The 15,877-nt window shown below is 40.8% G+C and overlaps 1 protein-coding gene across 1 annotated transcript; it reads left to right on the top strand.

Moving 5' to 3' along the window:
- Window positions 1–3,253: 3,253 nt before the first annotated feature.
- On the top strand, window positions 3,254–6,412 carry LOC6051438 (glutenin, high molecular weight subunit DX5). Its single transcript, XM_038254568.1, has 2 exons — window positions 3,254–3,662; window positions 3,990–6,412. The coding sequence occupies exons 1-2, from the start codon at window positions 3,608–3,610 to the stop codon at window positions 6,350–6,352; spliced, it is 2,418 nt and encodes an 805-aa protein (XP_038110496.1). The 5' UTR covers window positions 3,254–3,607; the 3' UTR covers window positions 6,353–6,412.
- Window positions 6,413–15,877: the final 9,465 nt, after the last annotated feature.

The following is a 15,877-nucleotide window of genomic DNA, read 5'->3' as shown; positions in this document are numbered from 1 at the left end:
GGATGGCTGCACAACGCTTATCTTACTGTTTAACTGTAATTAAACGTATGATAGCACTAGACTCTCATCCGGTTACAATATTCCAACACAGGAGATACCATGTTTTCCTCTTTAGATGAGCGTGTAATACTATCCAGTAAGATAAGGGGTCCTGGCCGGTACCTTGCTAACCTCGGGGATTGGAAGGTATGTTAGTAAACATCTATCTAGAATGCGCAGAGATCTCTACGTCACCTAGTGGTATAGATGTTTGTAGGGAGGTTTTGGACTTAATGTTAGTAACTTGAACGTTTGTTTTTTTTAACACCACCACCACCACCACCACCACCAATACCATACCATCACCACAAAAAGTCATGCTAGATTTTAATACAAATACATTACAAAACGAACACAACAATAAAACCATCTTCCTGGCCCTGCTGCCCACACGATAATAACGCGCAATAATATTAATAACCACAATGACCCCCCACTGCATGCATGACTCGAACATGAACACGAACATAGCACAAAGAGAACACCACAAAAATCCACCTTCCCATCACCACTGCTTGCACGATAATGACGCGCAATAATATCAATTACCACAATGACCCCCCACTGCATGCATGACTCGAACATGAACACGAACATAGCACAAAGAGAACACCACAAAAATCCACCTTCCCATCACCACTGCTTGCACGATACTCCTGTAAACCGGCTTACATTGATAGGATTTCAAATTATTTTTGGAACTCATGTCATTTTATGGGAAATTTAATGTACTTTTCGAATCTACGTTGACCCAGAAGGGTAATTTTTTCATTTAGAACAAAATTTTTTATTTTAAAATTTCGTGTTTTTTTAACTTAGCAGGGTTATTTTTTAGAGTGTAGCAATGTCCTACAAAGTTGTAGAACAGACAGTTACAAAAATTTTAATATATAGACATAAGGGGTTTGCTTGTAAACATCACGAGTTATCGCGATTTTACGAAAAAAAGTTTTGAAAAAGTTACTTTTTGCGTTTCTCTTTGTTTCGTCGTCCGTGTCTGTCGCGGGTGACCATGAACGGCCATGATCGATGACGACAAATGCAACTTTGTAGAACATTGTTACACTCTAAAAAATAACCCTGCATAATTAAGAAAAACATGAAATTTTAAAATGAAAAATTTTGTTCTAAATGAAAAAATGACCCTTCTGGGCAGGGATGCCATTTGGTTTTTTAAAATGTCTGTAAAAAAGTCTGCGTATGTCTGTGCATTTGTCTAAAATTCAAATATATCAATTCACAGTCATTGAAGTACATCAGAAATCGCGTTTTTAAGCATTCGAAGTCTAACAAAATAAATTTCGACAAAAAAAATTACAAAATTTAATTTAATGAAGTTTTTTAAAAGTCTGTGCACTTTAAAAAATGTCTGGCACAAGCTCAAAAGTCTGTGAAACACAGACAAATCTGTGTATCTGGCATCCCTGCTTCTGGGTCAATGTAGATTCGAAAAGTACATTAAATTTCCCATGTTCCAAAAAAAATTGCAGTCAAGTAACTGAAAATGGGAGAATTTTTAAAAAAAATTTAGCGTTTTTTTCGATGAAAAATACGTTTTTTTGGAATTCTGAGTACGCCATCAAATCGGGCGTATAATTTTACATAAAAGTCCCTTTGACACCAAATTTCTATCTCATCACCGTTTCAGGCTGCAAATTATTGAAAAATACCTCTTTTTACGAATGTTCAAAAATGGAAGGGGTCGTACTGCCCCTCCGTCTCGAGATATCAAAAAACGGACCTCGGATTCATGATCAGGGACAAAAGTTACCCCTTAGGACAAAGTTTCACGCAAATCGAAGAGGGGTCGGGGCAACTGCTGTGTGAGTTGGCGGAGAATTACCCATTTTTTATTTTTTAACTTATGCTTTCTCTAAGACAAGACAAGACAAGACAAGACAAGACAAGACAAGACAAGACAAGACAAGACAAGACAAGACAAGACAAGACAAGACAAGACAAGACAAGACAAGACAAGACAAGACAAGACAAGACAAGACAAGACAAGACAAGACAAGACAAGACAAGACAAGACAAGACAAGACAAGACAAGACAAGACAAGACAAGACAAGACAAGACAAGACAAGACAAGACAAGACAAGACAAGACAAGACAAGACAAGACAAGACAAGACAAGACAAGACAAGACAAGACAAGACAAGACAAGACAAGACAAGACAAGACAAGACAAGACAAGACAAGACAAGACAAGACAAGACAAGACAAGACAAGACAAGACAAGACAAGACAAGACAAGACAAGACAAGACAAGACAAGACAAGACAAGACAAGACAAGACAAGACAAGACAAGACAAGACAAGACAAGACAAGACAAGACAAAGATGTTACTGTTCATGATTGGTTTGACAATTTTGAGCAAAAATGCAAATCTTTTCCTTTTTTTTACAGAATTTTTAAATAATTAACTGTAGAATTCATCATTTTATACTGAGAAGAACTGTTATAAAAACTATTTGAGACATAAGAAGGGTTGAATTTTCATATTTCCGAATAACCACATCCTCATTACCATAATCCCAAGCAACCATTCAAGCAGGAAGTCTCAACAAGCAGAATAATTTGCCATAACAAAAAATAAACAAAACCCAGATTCAAATTATTTTCACATGTTTGACAAACCCCCTCTCAATATCGGCTTACGGTTATCGCAAGGGAAATCCCTTCTGTTTGGTTATTACCACCGATCATTGGATCATCGGCTGAACCCACCACAAGCATAGGTCGATCACTTCTTCGTGCAGATGTGTTGACTCTCTGCGCGGTCTGGTCTTCCCCAGTTCCGAGCTATGTGTAATTCCCCAGCTACCGGCTCGAACATGTTTCCTAAACGGAGAAGGTTACCTTTTTGCTAGCAGTTGACGATCAGGAATGCAGCTTCATCGTGTAAGTGTGAAGCTCACTTGAACAAAGTCACGCACCGTGGCACATCCTCAACCACAGACAGGTGTGTACGACAGCAGATTAAACAAATCCAAAGACGATACCTACTTGAAGGAGGTGCACTCTGTTGACGCATGGGACTGAGTTGTGACTTGAGACTGAGACTTCAAAATGATCACTGCGTCAACCGCGCACAACCTCACTAATTCCGATACATATGCACGTCGGCCCGCGGTCACCGAAAATCGAAACCTGTTTCCTTGTTTGTTTGTGATCACGTCGTCGTGGCGCTCCATCTCGAAGTCTTGGACAACTTTGGAGGGCGGGCGGTTGAAGATCGGAAATCTGTGCGAAATACAAGTTTTTTTTTGTGTTGACGCCCTGCTTTGTGCGTCTCTTCCTCAGTTCTCGTCCGATTGCTGCTCCGCACGGAAACCAGTTGTTGTGGTCATCGCGAGGAACTTCCAACAGCGCAGACCGATCAACGGTGGATCAGTTTTCTCCGCAACATTCTGGTCACCAGACTCGCGATCGCGTTCGTTGTGATGTTCATCTAGGGCTAGTACAAGCCAATATGGTGGTTTAGTAGCTGTACTTTTGTATTTAATAAAGGCTTGAGCTGATCGATTTGCTCGGAGATCAACGGCGCAGTTTTGGAGGAGAAGATGCTGCCCAGGAGGATCGTTGGGATCTCGGTGATCCTTGCTGTTTGTGGCTGCGGTAAGTGTTGTGTAATGCGAAGTTAACGACCCGCACGCGCGTGCAACGAGCTTTGCTAGTGAAGGTCAAGTGCACGTAACTGTATCTAGAAGGAGGTTGACGACCCAGTGTTCAGAAAAGGTTAGTTTTGACCTGTTAAGTGCTGTTGGTAGTGATCACGTTGAGATAATCAAAACTGTAGCAACCTCGAAGAGTTTCTGTAAGTTTGAAGCCTTAAATTTCACATTTGGGTTGTCAACCGCTCTGGACGCTTCTAGAGAAATCCCATATGACTAATCCCGCTCAAAAAACCGGTTACTGATCACACCAATTTGTGTCACCTTGCAGCTTTCGCTGATCATGGACCAGCCGGGCGCAGAGTTTCTGATGGAGGAGGCTATGCTAACGCCTTCCTAGGAGGATACTACGAAGACTCTGGTGAAGAAGGTCATCACTACCACCAGCGGGGACACAAGAAGCCCCACCGGGCAGAACAACGGCAGGCGGTGTTTCCCCAACAACCTGCTTTTGGAGCGGTTCAACCGTTTAATATCTTTGGCCAGGTGGCAGCAGGAGCCGCCCAAGTAGCGGCCGGAACGGCGGCCGTTCTGAACAGTGTTAATAAGCAAATCAACACGGCGTTTAATGCGCAGCGACCGTTTGGTGTAGGTGGAGTTCAACCGGGTTATGGGTTTGGAATCGGGATCAACACTGGAAATCCAAGCGGTTTTGGACAGAATCCTTACGGATATCCTGGTGGTTACCAACCACTAGGTGTCGGAGGATACCAACCACAAGGTCCTGGGGGATACCCTGGTGGTTACCAACAGGGTCAACGCCCTAACAATCATGGCCACGATCATCATCATCATCACGAGCATCACGGCCATGAACACGGATACGGCAACGGAGGTTATCAACCAGCACCACCGAATAGGTATCCTGGAGGTCAACCTGGTCAGTACCCTGGAGGTCAACCTGGTCAGTACCCAGGTGGACAACCCAACAGACCCAACGAGCCCCAACGCCCAATCAACCCAAATCGTCCAAACGATCCACAACGTCCTGTTAATCCCAACACTCAAAAACCAACTAATCCAGGTCCGGGGCCAGTTATCCCCGTTCCAAACAGACCAAACCCAACAGTTGTTCCAATCGTTCCACCACCTCCTGCACCGATCCCACCTCCTCCACCGGCTGTCCCGGAAGAGCCTCTGGTGATCCCGCCACCATCGGGACCCGTCGTAACGCCGCAACCTCCCTCATCCGTTTCAACAACCGAGGCCGAGGAAGACCCAGATAGCGTGACCTACGACATCGACATCCGAGGAGAGTTCAACGACACCCAAACTCGCCGGCGGAGACAGCTGTTCCCAAACCTGTTCAACTCTATCGGAAACATCGTTCAAACTGGTGTCAATCTGGCTAATCCTGCCAACTATTTCCAGCAGCAACCACAGCAGAACCCTCAAAACAACGCTCCTTTCTTCGGAGGATTTGGATTTGGAGGTAACCGACCTGGTTTCGGGTTCCAACCACAACAGCAACCCGTTCCGACAACCCCTCGACCTGCCACTACAATTGGACAACAACGGCCTAGGCCTCAACCGCCTCAACCAATCCCTCAAACAACCCAAGCAGCTCCACAACCAACTCCGGTAACTCAACCACCACCGCCCCCAGCACCGCCAGCACCGCCAGCTCCACCAGCACCACCAGCTCCTCCTGTACCACCGGTAGACTCCGTGCCGCAGTTCCCCGAGCTTAACCTGCAACAGTTGGGCAACGGTGACTTCACGTGGACCAACGAAAACATCGGCCGTGACACCGTCCAAAACTCACGACGTCGTCGTCGTCGCGATACCGACGCCATCTACTTCCCGGATGACGACGAAGATCGATTCACCGTCACGCGCCGTCCCCAGGTCGTGTACCATCCCACGAATCGTGTCTCCCAAGGAAACGCCCAGGGAACCGCCCAAAACGTGCACAACGGCTTCGAGCAAAGCTCGGGCGCCAATTCCCAGTCCCAGACGGTTCAGAACCAGCACGGAACGTTCAACCAGAACGCCGCTGGGAGTACCTCCGGAAACATCGCCACCGACGGATCGTCCGGACAGCTGAGTGCGGCCAACACCATGCAGCAGAGCTTCCAGACGGCGGACTCTTGCGGAAGCAAAAACTCCGCCCAAAGCCAGTCGGCGAACTTTGACAAAAACGGCAACCTGGCCCTGACCAACTCCAACGCCAACACCAACTCGATCCGGGAGAAGGACCGCTTCAAAGAGCAGTCCAACGCCGGCTCGTCCGCCACCAACCAGAACCAGTTTGGGCAGTCCAACAGCAACGCCCAAACCAACTCGGAGACCTTCTTCGAGAACGGAATCCACGGCAACAAGAACACTGCCTCGAGCCAGTCGCAGCAAATCAACAAGGACGGCTCGGTGTCGGGCTCGAACTCGAACACGATGAGCGGGACCTTCACCGGGCCAAACGGTCTCCAGGGATCGTCCTCGTCCAGTCAGTCGTCGAGCTTCAATCGAGGTCAAGGTGGCAATGGTGGAGCGTCCTCGTCGGCGACATCTTCAAGTGGGGCCGGAAATGGGGGAGCGTCTTTCTCGTTTAGTGGGTCTTTCGCGGGGATTCCACCGGGTTTTGGGTTTCCCCAGATTTTTATAAATCCGGTCCAAAACGTGGGGAAGTTAGGGTAAGGCTTATCGGGTAAGAAGGGGGAGGAAAGGAAATAAAGTATAAATGAGTAAAATATTCAACGGATTGCGTTTTCCTTGGTGGCTAGTCGCGAGAGATTAATTAGCGTGGCCTTCGCTGGAGTTTGCGGATTGACGAGGGTGAGTCAATAACTAGGCGTTTCACTGATGAGTCACACCTAGGTGGCCGTCTTCGTGAAGTGGTTGGATTATAAAATCATAAAAAATTACTTTGCCATTGTATACCTTTAGGCGCTTATAACCCTGGAAAGGAGATTTTAGTATTCAGTAGAGCAATTCCCGATCATTCGATTTTTTCGTATTTTATTATCCGGCTGAAACTTTTTTGGTGCCTTTAGTATGCCCAAAGAAGCCTTTTTGCATAATAAGTTTGTCCATTTAATTATCCATACAATTTTGGCAGCTGTCCATGCACAAATGACAGGGGCAGGGAGGGGGGCAGAATGGCCCATGGGGCATAATGGGCCACCCTTGGTTTTGGGCATAAGAATGGATTTAGACCAAATGTAAGGCAAGGGTCTTATAAAGGACGTCAAATAACATCACCACACCGAAAACGACGTTTGAGTTCATTGTATTTTTCGAATCATGAGCAAAAATGTAAATTTATTGACAAAACCACGCAAATGTTGTTCATTTCGAGGTTCTTAAATAAGCTTTCTTGAAAGTGAAAATGTTTGAAAAAGTTTGTTCAATGTTTATAATGTTTCCACACCCAAAATTCAGAGTCGAGATAATCGTTCTCTCAAAATTTATTGAGGGCTCAGTGCCAAAATCGATAGAATAATGGTACCAACTCACACCATCATAACAAATGAGTTCATTCGTTAGTTGAATCAATAAATCTCCAACAAGTGTCATACATCGAATTTCTGACTTCTCCTTGGTCACCAAGCTGTGGTTGCCGAGGCAGCTAAGTCATTGGATTGGTTTGTCAAAGGTCTCTGGTTCGATTCCCGTTGTCGACACTTTCGGTTTTTTGTTTGACGGATGAACTTTTTTTGCAAATGGACCTCGAGAGAATAGTTCTATCGCCCATCTCGAGCTGTGTTCTCTGCGTCTGTGAATGGTACCACTATTCTCTCGACTCGAGACCATCATTCTCTCGGACTAGCGCTGCCAGTTTTGGGTGCAGGAGCTATTACAAAGGTAATCAAACAACAACAGAACCTTCAAATCATTTAGAGGCTTGGTGGTGGAAGTGTTAAAATCCACCTAGGGGCAGAATGGACCACCCTTTTCCTGCCTTATAAAAACAATCAATACTTATGAAATTTTGGTTAAATGGATTATATCGCTCCTGATAGGTTCACGAATCACGTTTAATGCAACATTGGTTGATTTTTTAGTTGTTTTGATGCTTATTTGTAAAAATAGTGTCTTATTTCAACATATTAAATCTTTTTTCAAGTATGTTTGTTTTGGTAAGTGACTATTTTCATAAAAGTGGTCTAACTTCATGGAAACTGTGTTAGAAAGGTCCCTTAAATCATTTTTTAACTCCCTTCAAAGCTTTATTAGACAAAATGGCTTGTTTTCTAAGGTGGCCTATTCTGCCGCGCAGGGTGGTCCATTCTGCCCCGCACCCTGGAAAAGTAGTCGAAAATCATTTTTTTTTAAACTGCATAAAAAATAGTTTTAAACTAAAAATTTTCATCAACCAAGTTTAGAACATTGAAGGGAACATCTCAAAGCATAAGCCTACTACACTGAATTCATAAATTTTGGCACATTTTACTTAGGCGGGCCATTCTGTCCCCCTGTAACTTTTGAAGGAATTTTTGTCTTTGGCAAAGTTGTAGGTATGGATAAGGACCACACTGAAAAAAAAATTATTCACGGTAAAACATTTTTTGGTGATTTATAATTTCACTTTTTGTCACTTAAACTTAATTTGCAAAAAGCACTTTTTTATATGTTTATGGGGTACAAAATGAATGTTGTGCCGTTATTAAATGTTAGTCTTGATCAGTGTTGCAAATGAGTGATAGAAAAGCTATCAAATGATTATCTCTGCACCAAAATCATCCGAGAGTATAGCGGCCGTGACTATAGCTTGTGAGATCTCTTCTTGTGTCTCGTGATTTCCTGCGATGTGCGATTCTCTCTCTATCATTCCTCCCCTTTTCCTCGACTATGCGCTCTCACCGCTGAGTCTCTCAATCTCTCTGAAAACTGCAATGAGAGAACGCGAGATGGCGATTAGGAGCCGACCACGCATGACGTCCCGTTAAACTGCGTTAGCGAAATTGGTTTTGTGGCGGCTTTTTTGGTTAAACGCTGTTGCGGTAGGATGATCGTGCAAGCGGGAATGAGAGAGAAAAGGAAAATGTCAATCGCGAGTGTTTAAACACAAAAACGTGTACGGCGCTGAGAGTTTCAATAAGGAGAGAAGAACAGTTGTATTTGAGGCATGAATATTCAGGCGGGATAATTGTAGTTGCTGAGAGCTGATATTTTGATATTTTAACAACCCTGGTCTTGATTAAAAAAATTAAATAATGTTTTCAAAGAGATCGGAAAATTTCACGAATGTTTCATATTTAACATTGAAATTCGAACCGTTACTTGCAGAGATTACGAAAAAATGGTAAATTGTTTGGGTGAGACTTAAGGAGCCATTACACTATCGCAAACAAACAACTTGCAATCTTGTTTGCGGCTAACTCGCAAACAAGGCAAAATGTATTCAGGCTGACGTTTGTACAAACAACATTAGGCAAAGAAACAAACAGACAAACTGGCAAACTGTCAAAAAGTGTTTGAAGTAGTGTAATGGCTCCTTAAGAAAACATCAATTTTCCTGTTTTTATATCTTTGCATGGCAATATATTAGTAACTAAAGGTCTTATCAGCAAAGTTAAAAAAAGCAAAATAAAAAGAACTTTCTGAGCTATTCAAAATTATTACTATTACTTGAAAATTGTGCATTTTATCAAAATTTCACTAGAGTACTTTTTGATTGCAAATTCGATTTTACATCAAAAAATGAAGTTGAAAAATTTGTGTGATCAATACTTTGATTTTTTTTTAAATCAGTATTGATTACAAAAATCATAACGCAGTCAAAGATTTTTTGCGCATTCTGGAAATTTTTTAAAAGTTGGCATTTGATGTCCCCTAAATCATATCAGAAAATAAAAATATTGTTTTTTTTTGCAAATCAAGTTATAGTACACCCAAAATTCAGAGTCGAGATAATCGTTCTCTCAAAATTTATTGAGGGCTCAGTGCCAAAATCGATAGAATAATGGTACCAACTCACACCATCATAACAAATGAGTTCATTCGTTAGTTGAATCAATAAATCTCCAACAAGTGTCATACATCAACTTCTGACTTCTCCTTGGTCACCAAGCTGTGGTGGCCGAGGCAGCTAAGTCATTGGATTGGTTTGTCAAAGGTCTCTGGTTCGATTCCCGTTGTCGACACTTTCAGTTTTTTGTTTGACGGATGAACTTTTTTTGCAAATGAACCTCGAGAGAATAGTTCTATCGCCCATCTCGAGCTGTGTCCTCTGCATCCGTGAATGGTACCACTATTCTATCGACTCGAGACCATCATTCTCTCGGACTAGCGCTGCCAGTTTTGGGTGTAACAAAAAGTTAAATTAAGATCACAAAAAAAAATTTTACCTTGTATAATTTTTTCAGTGTAGTCCTTATTCATGCTTACAACTCTGCCGAAGACACCAAATCGTTTAAAAAGTTACTTCAAATGATACAGATTTTTAGATTTCCGTGTATCATTTTTGTATTGACAGCTGCCAAATTTGTATGGAAAATTATATGGGAGTAATTCTCTACCAACTCACACGAAATCGGGAAAAGTTGCCCCGACCCCTCTTCGATTTGCGTGAAACTTTGTCCTTAGGGGTAACTTTTGTCCCTGATCACAAATCCGATGTCCGTTTTTTGATATCTCGTGACGGAGGGACTGTACGACCCCTTCCATTTTTGAACATGCGAAAAAAGAGGTGTTTTTCAATAATTTGCAGCCTGAAACGGTGATGAGATAGAAATTTGGTATTAAAGGAACTTTTATGTAAAATTAGACGCCCGATTTGATGGCGTACTCAGAATTCCGAAAAAACGTATTTTTCATCGAAAAAAACACTAAAAAAGTTTTAAAAATTATCCCATTTCCCGTTACTCGACTGTAAAAAAATTAGGAACATGTCATTTTATGGGAAATTTAATGTACTTCTCGAATCTACATTGACCCAGAGGGATCATTTTTTCATTTAGAACAATTTTTTTCATTTTAAAGTTTCTTGTTTTTTTCTACCTTTGCAGGCTTATTTTTTAGAGTGTAACAATGTTCTACAAAGTTTTAGAGCAGACAAAAATTTTTGATCTTTTTCCGTCATGAGATATCAAAAAACGGACCTCGGATTCGTGATCAGGGACAAAAGTTACCCCTTAGGACAAAGTTTCACGCAAATCGAAGAGGGGTCGGGGCAAATGCTGTGTGAGTTGGCTAAGAATTACCCATGGACAAACTAATGATTCAAAATGGCTTCTTTGGGCATACCGAAGACACCAAAAAAGTTTCAGCAAGATTGAAAAATACAAGAAAGGCGTCATCCATAAAGTATGTCACGCAAAAATCGGCCAAAATTAACCCCCCCTCCCCCCTATGTCACACTTTGTCACACAAGTTTGAACCCCCTCAAAAAGTACGTCACATTTTACCAGACCCCCTTGTTTCGATGGGATTTTTGTATTTTTATTTCTTTAAACTCTCATAATTTTGGTATTTTTGCCAATTTTAATATGGAAAAAAAATTATAAGTTCTCTAATTATTCATTTTTTAGAATAAACATTGCGATATAAAAAAACAGTTTGGTATCTTTTTAAAATTAGACCTTGTATAACATTCAAGTATTAAAATATCTTGAAAACTGTTTTTCACAGCTTTGTATCTAATAAGTTCAAACCATTTATAGCAGTTTTCTTATGAACATCCTGCTTTCAAGCCATTTATTTTTATCGAGCAAGTATTTGCAAAATATTGAAGTTCCAGCTGAATAAAAAAAAAGTGACTATATAATAATTCATAATGTGATACTTATAAATAATAGTAAGCAAACAATTTTAGAAACAAGGATTTAATTTAATTGTGTACATTTCGAATTAATATTATGCAATATTAAAAAAAGCCTAGCGTGACGTCACAGTCTCGCAAACCCCCCCTGCCCCCTTCGTCACATCTTGTCACACCTACGGTAACCCCCCTCCCCCCCTAAGAGCGTACGTACTTTATGGATGACGCCTGAATGAGATTTAAAAAATACCGATTTCACAGAGAATTGCCCAGGATTGATTTAAACACTTCGTCTTTTTTTTTAAGTGATTGACGTCTTCACTTTTTTTTCAAATTCTTGACAAAAAATGATGTAAAAAGTGGAGTTTTTTAAACTTATTACTTCATTGGTTGTGTATATGGAATCAAAAACATGGAAAAAGTATGCTAGTTAGCTCATTTGGCACGATACCCAAACTCACGAAGATTTCATCTAACGATAACAACCTGTCAGTGACCGGACAGTATCCCTTTCCCAAAGCAACCGAGTCCCAATCCAGTCATATTGCAGCTCCCCGTTCCCAAATAAAACAAACCACCAGAAATAACCGCATAAAAAGCACTCTCGATCCTGGCACGCGATGTCACGCAGGTTGATGGATTAGGCGGTTCCTATCACACCGGGTCGGTCTCCCCTCGTTTGAATTGGAAGGCTACCTAGGTGGGGGTGGCACACGTGCAGCCCCGGAAATGAAATGAGCACCACGTGAATCAACAGAGTGTCTGAAGGAGGACCAAAATGAAGAATGAATTTACTTTTGGCGCCCCAATGCGTTTTTCGGTTTATTTTTTTCGAGGAATTGTTTCGGGTTTTTCCAATTATTACATCACACAGTAAGGGCGACGGGCAGAATTAATTTCACGTCAAAATATTTCTGCGGAAAAGTTTTTTCTGCGAGGGGGCGCAAATCATTTGTCTGAACTGTATTGTGGAGTAAATTTGTTTGTAAATGAAGTTAGAGAAAGAAATTTGCTTTTGTTTTTCAATTCACCTGTCAGCTGCTTTATTTTTTAATAATTTATGAAAAAATACATGGGAGAAAAATGAGTAATCCCAAACAGCTCGAAGAAATTCCATTACACTGTACTGTATTCTATATTCCTCACGACTTGTTAGTGACGACCGAAAAACTCAACTCAAGTATGCGTGCGTAGACGCCCCGGCATGTTCTTCAAATGGGCGCCAAAAAACAATTACCAAATTTGACGACTCTGTCGTGGAAGGAGACGTGAGGGCTGAATTTCTCGCAAAATAATTTTCCTGTCCAATTTTCCTTTCTTCGCGATAATTATAACCGTCATTAAACTGACGCTTGAAATAAATTCGTGTGCCACCGAAGAAGGAAAAATCAAACTTGAGATAACGAGCATCAAAATGACTAAATTGTTTTGCTTGGCTCGTGGGTGGTGAAGCTACACGTGGCCCAGCAACCAGACACGTTCCTTGACTCATCGAAAAATCAAAAGACAAGTAATCGAATCTATATCGCCTGTCAGCGCGTGTCACGGGGAATTTTTGAAAATTATAACAGAAACGGCAATGTTGAAGCAAAGTGTGCATCTTTGAGAACAGGGTTACCAAAAAAAATATAAATTGTGATACCCCGAATAAGTAGTTTGAAAAAAAAAAAACTGAAGTGACTTTTTGTGATTGAAAAAAATGCCACTGTTCTCAATGCTTGCTAAGAGCGTATCCTAGACCTTATACCTTCCCAAAAACCGTCCAACTCAAAGCGAAACTTATTTAAGGATACCGCGGAGATTTTCCCTTATGCGTGTGTGTGTGTGCAACCAACCAAACGGGACCACGCGGTCGCTTCTTACAAATTGAGTTGCGCGGAGATTTTCCCTTATCCCCTTAAAAAAGTGAAGTATCAACACTTCCCGTCTTATAAATCCCTTTCCTTGCATTTGAAGTGCTTGTAGTTTGAATCTTTTAAGCCAAATATAAAACGTGTTTTTCTTCGGTATACTTGAATACGGAATACGGAATAATAGTGGAATTTTCAATGATGGGTACTTCGATTCTCAAAAATTCTAATATTTTTTCTCGGCCACCCTAACAAGCCCTTTTCGAAAAAAGCTGCACACCTCCACGAAAGGCGCGAACCCTCGGAAGTTTGGCTCCATTTGCCATACCAAGGCATCTATCTGGTGATGAGGATAAATATTTTGTCAATAAACAGGGGCTGTTCATCACTTCAGCGTTCCTCCCAAAGTGAGTGCTGGCTGGTCTCAAGTGAGCGATCGAACTCTCGAAAGGTAACCCAACGCCAACAGGGCCGCTTCTGCTGCTCAGCTTGGAGTTCTGTGAAGTATGAGTGTTGAAGAAGAGTTCGACGACGATATTTAAATATTGATTCAATTTTCGATGTCAATATTGATGAGGAATGAAATGTATGCGTGTGCTTGAGGTGCTTTCTTTTGGCTCAATCTGGAGGAAAGTTCTTCAACCTGAGGAGGTTTGAAGAGCGGAGGGGACCGCGTAGGTGTCAAACTGTGCGAGAGCAAACTCTTCGCACCAACAGCGTTCGATACCCTGAGATGTGTGATGCTTGCTCATGACTCCACAGCTTCGATGGTTGCGATCGATCATCTTCAGCCGCGGGTGGTGATTTATTGATTTTATATTTTTGTCTTTATTAAACGGTGGTTTTTCTTTGGCTTTTTTGAAAATTACATTGAAAAAAATTTATCAATTGTTAAACTGATGTTGATTTATTGTTCTTTATTCTAAATCATTTTTGTATTCTAAACAAGTATTTTGAGATAAACCCTTTTCAAAACACGCACCATAACCGATCGATGACCGATGAAGTGATTTGGAGTCCTACGGTGAGGGAAGACTTCATGTTCTGATGGACTCAGCGCGGAGTCCACAATCGAAAGATTCTCGAGTGTTTTCGTTTGCTTCTTACGATGCTTCGATGACTGCAAATGCAGCGATGCAATATAGGTGGCTTTATTGTTGTTACGGTACCACGGCAATGACTGATGAGACTGCTGGAAGTGATGATGACTTTGGAGAGTGCTTGGTGCAACCTTCTGCAGATTTCTTGGCGTGGTTCTCAATGTGATGGTTGACGATGATTTGGATTTTATTGATGAAAAATTATTTAAAATAGAATAATGAATTATTTACAATTAAAGCACCTGCGCAACATTCAAATAAAGTCCTACAATATTTTTTAATATCATAGCAAAATATAAATTTAATTCAACTCTATTAATTGGAATAAAATTAGGAATAGTTATTCCGATCCCTTTAATTTCTATGAAACTTTGTCGCTAACTCGCGACAGAAGGGCGAAACGACCTCTTGCAATATTCTATGTTTTAACTAAAGCTGGTACAAATTTTATTTTTTCTTACGCGGAATCATTAGTTTTACTGAGTATTATATCTTGATTACCTGTTGTATAGCAAGAGAATCACAAATAAGGATGATAAACTGCTAACTGGGGTGATTAGGGACACATAGGGCGAATAGGAACCCACGGGACAATTATGCGTAGAAACACAGAAATCGGTCGAAAAGTTTCAATCGCGTTTTTCTCAGTTGCACTTTTTTGAACATGGGACAATTATGCGTAGAACGGCAGTTTATTTCTTTGAAATCACCTTTTAAAAATATTTAATATTTTTCTGAGTCCTGTTTATTTGATTTTTTGGATTGATGATTCCCGTAAAAGTTAAGTCTGTATTTCTATATATATAAAAAATTTCGACGGTTTTGTTCGAACGCGAATCAGTTCAATACGGAGCGTCGGATCGAGATGCTTTTTGTTGCGTTGGGTTCGTGTAAGCCCAAGGAAGGTTCTTACGTTAACTAATTGACACTTTGGCCACTTTGGAACCGATTCCGGAACATCTGCAGATTGTATGGGAAAAGTTACGTAAAATCAAATTTTGATCACAGGAGGCTGAATAAGCAAACAAGCTAAAAACGTCAACAAACCAAAAAAAGGGCTAAACGAAGTTTGCCGGGAAAAGGGATTTTTTGGGTTGATGATTCCCGTAAAAGTTAGGTCTGTATTTTTTTGTTTAAAAATTTCGATTTCGCAACCAATTTAATTATTTTTGCTATTTGATTTTAAATTTAGTTTTAAATTTTTAATAAAAACCTTTAAAAATATTTTGAATGAGCTATTTTTTGCAGAAAATTAAAACCATTTTACTAATTTTGGCTGAACAAGATTGTTGAATCTGGCTTTGATATGAAATTCAATAAAATGTAATCTAAAACAGAAGCAAATCAACGAATTAGCTTTATTAGTCGAATATTAAAAAACCAGTTCAATAAATTTTGTTTCAAAATAAAAATAGATTCCATTCATAAACCAAGTAGATTTTTTTTTGAAAATTTGAAGATTTGTTTTTGTGTTACATTCAAATTTAGTGAGATTTTTTTTTTGTTTATT

This window comes from Culex quinquefasciatus, chromosome 2, assembly GCF_015732765.1.
Source record: "Culex quinquefasciatus strain JHB chromosome 2, VPISU_Cqui_1.0_pri_paternal, whole genome shotgun sequence".
Lineage (NCBI taxonomy): Eukaryota > Metazoa > Arthropoda > Insecta > Diptera > Culicidae > Culex > Culex quinquefasciatus.
This window is presented reverse-complemented; position numbering and strand designations above follow the sequence as displayed.

Coding starts and splice junctions, on each gene's coding strand:
- LOC6051438 (XM_038254568.1), top strand. CDS start 3,608: ATGCTGCCCAGGAGGATCGTTGGGATCTCGGTGATCCTTGCTGTTTGT. Junction 3,663..3,989: donor CCTTGCTGTTTGTGGCTGCG/GTAAGTGTTGTG, acceptor GTCACCTTGCAG/CTTTCGCTGATCATGGACCA.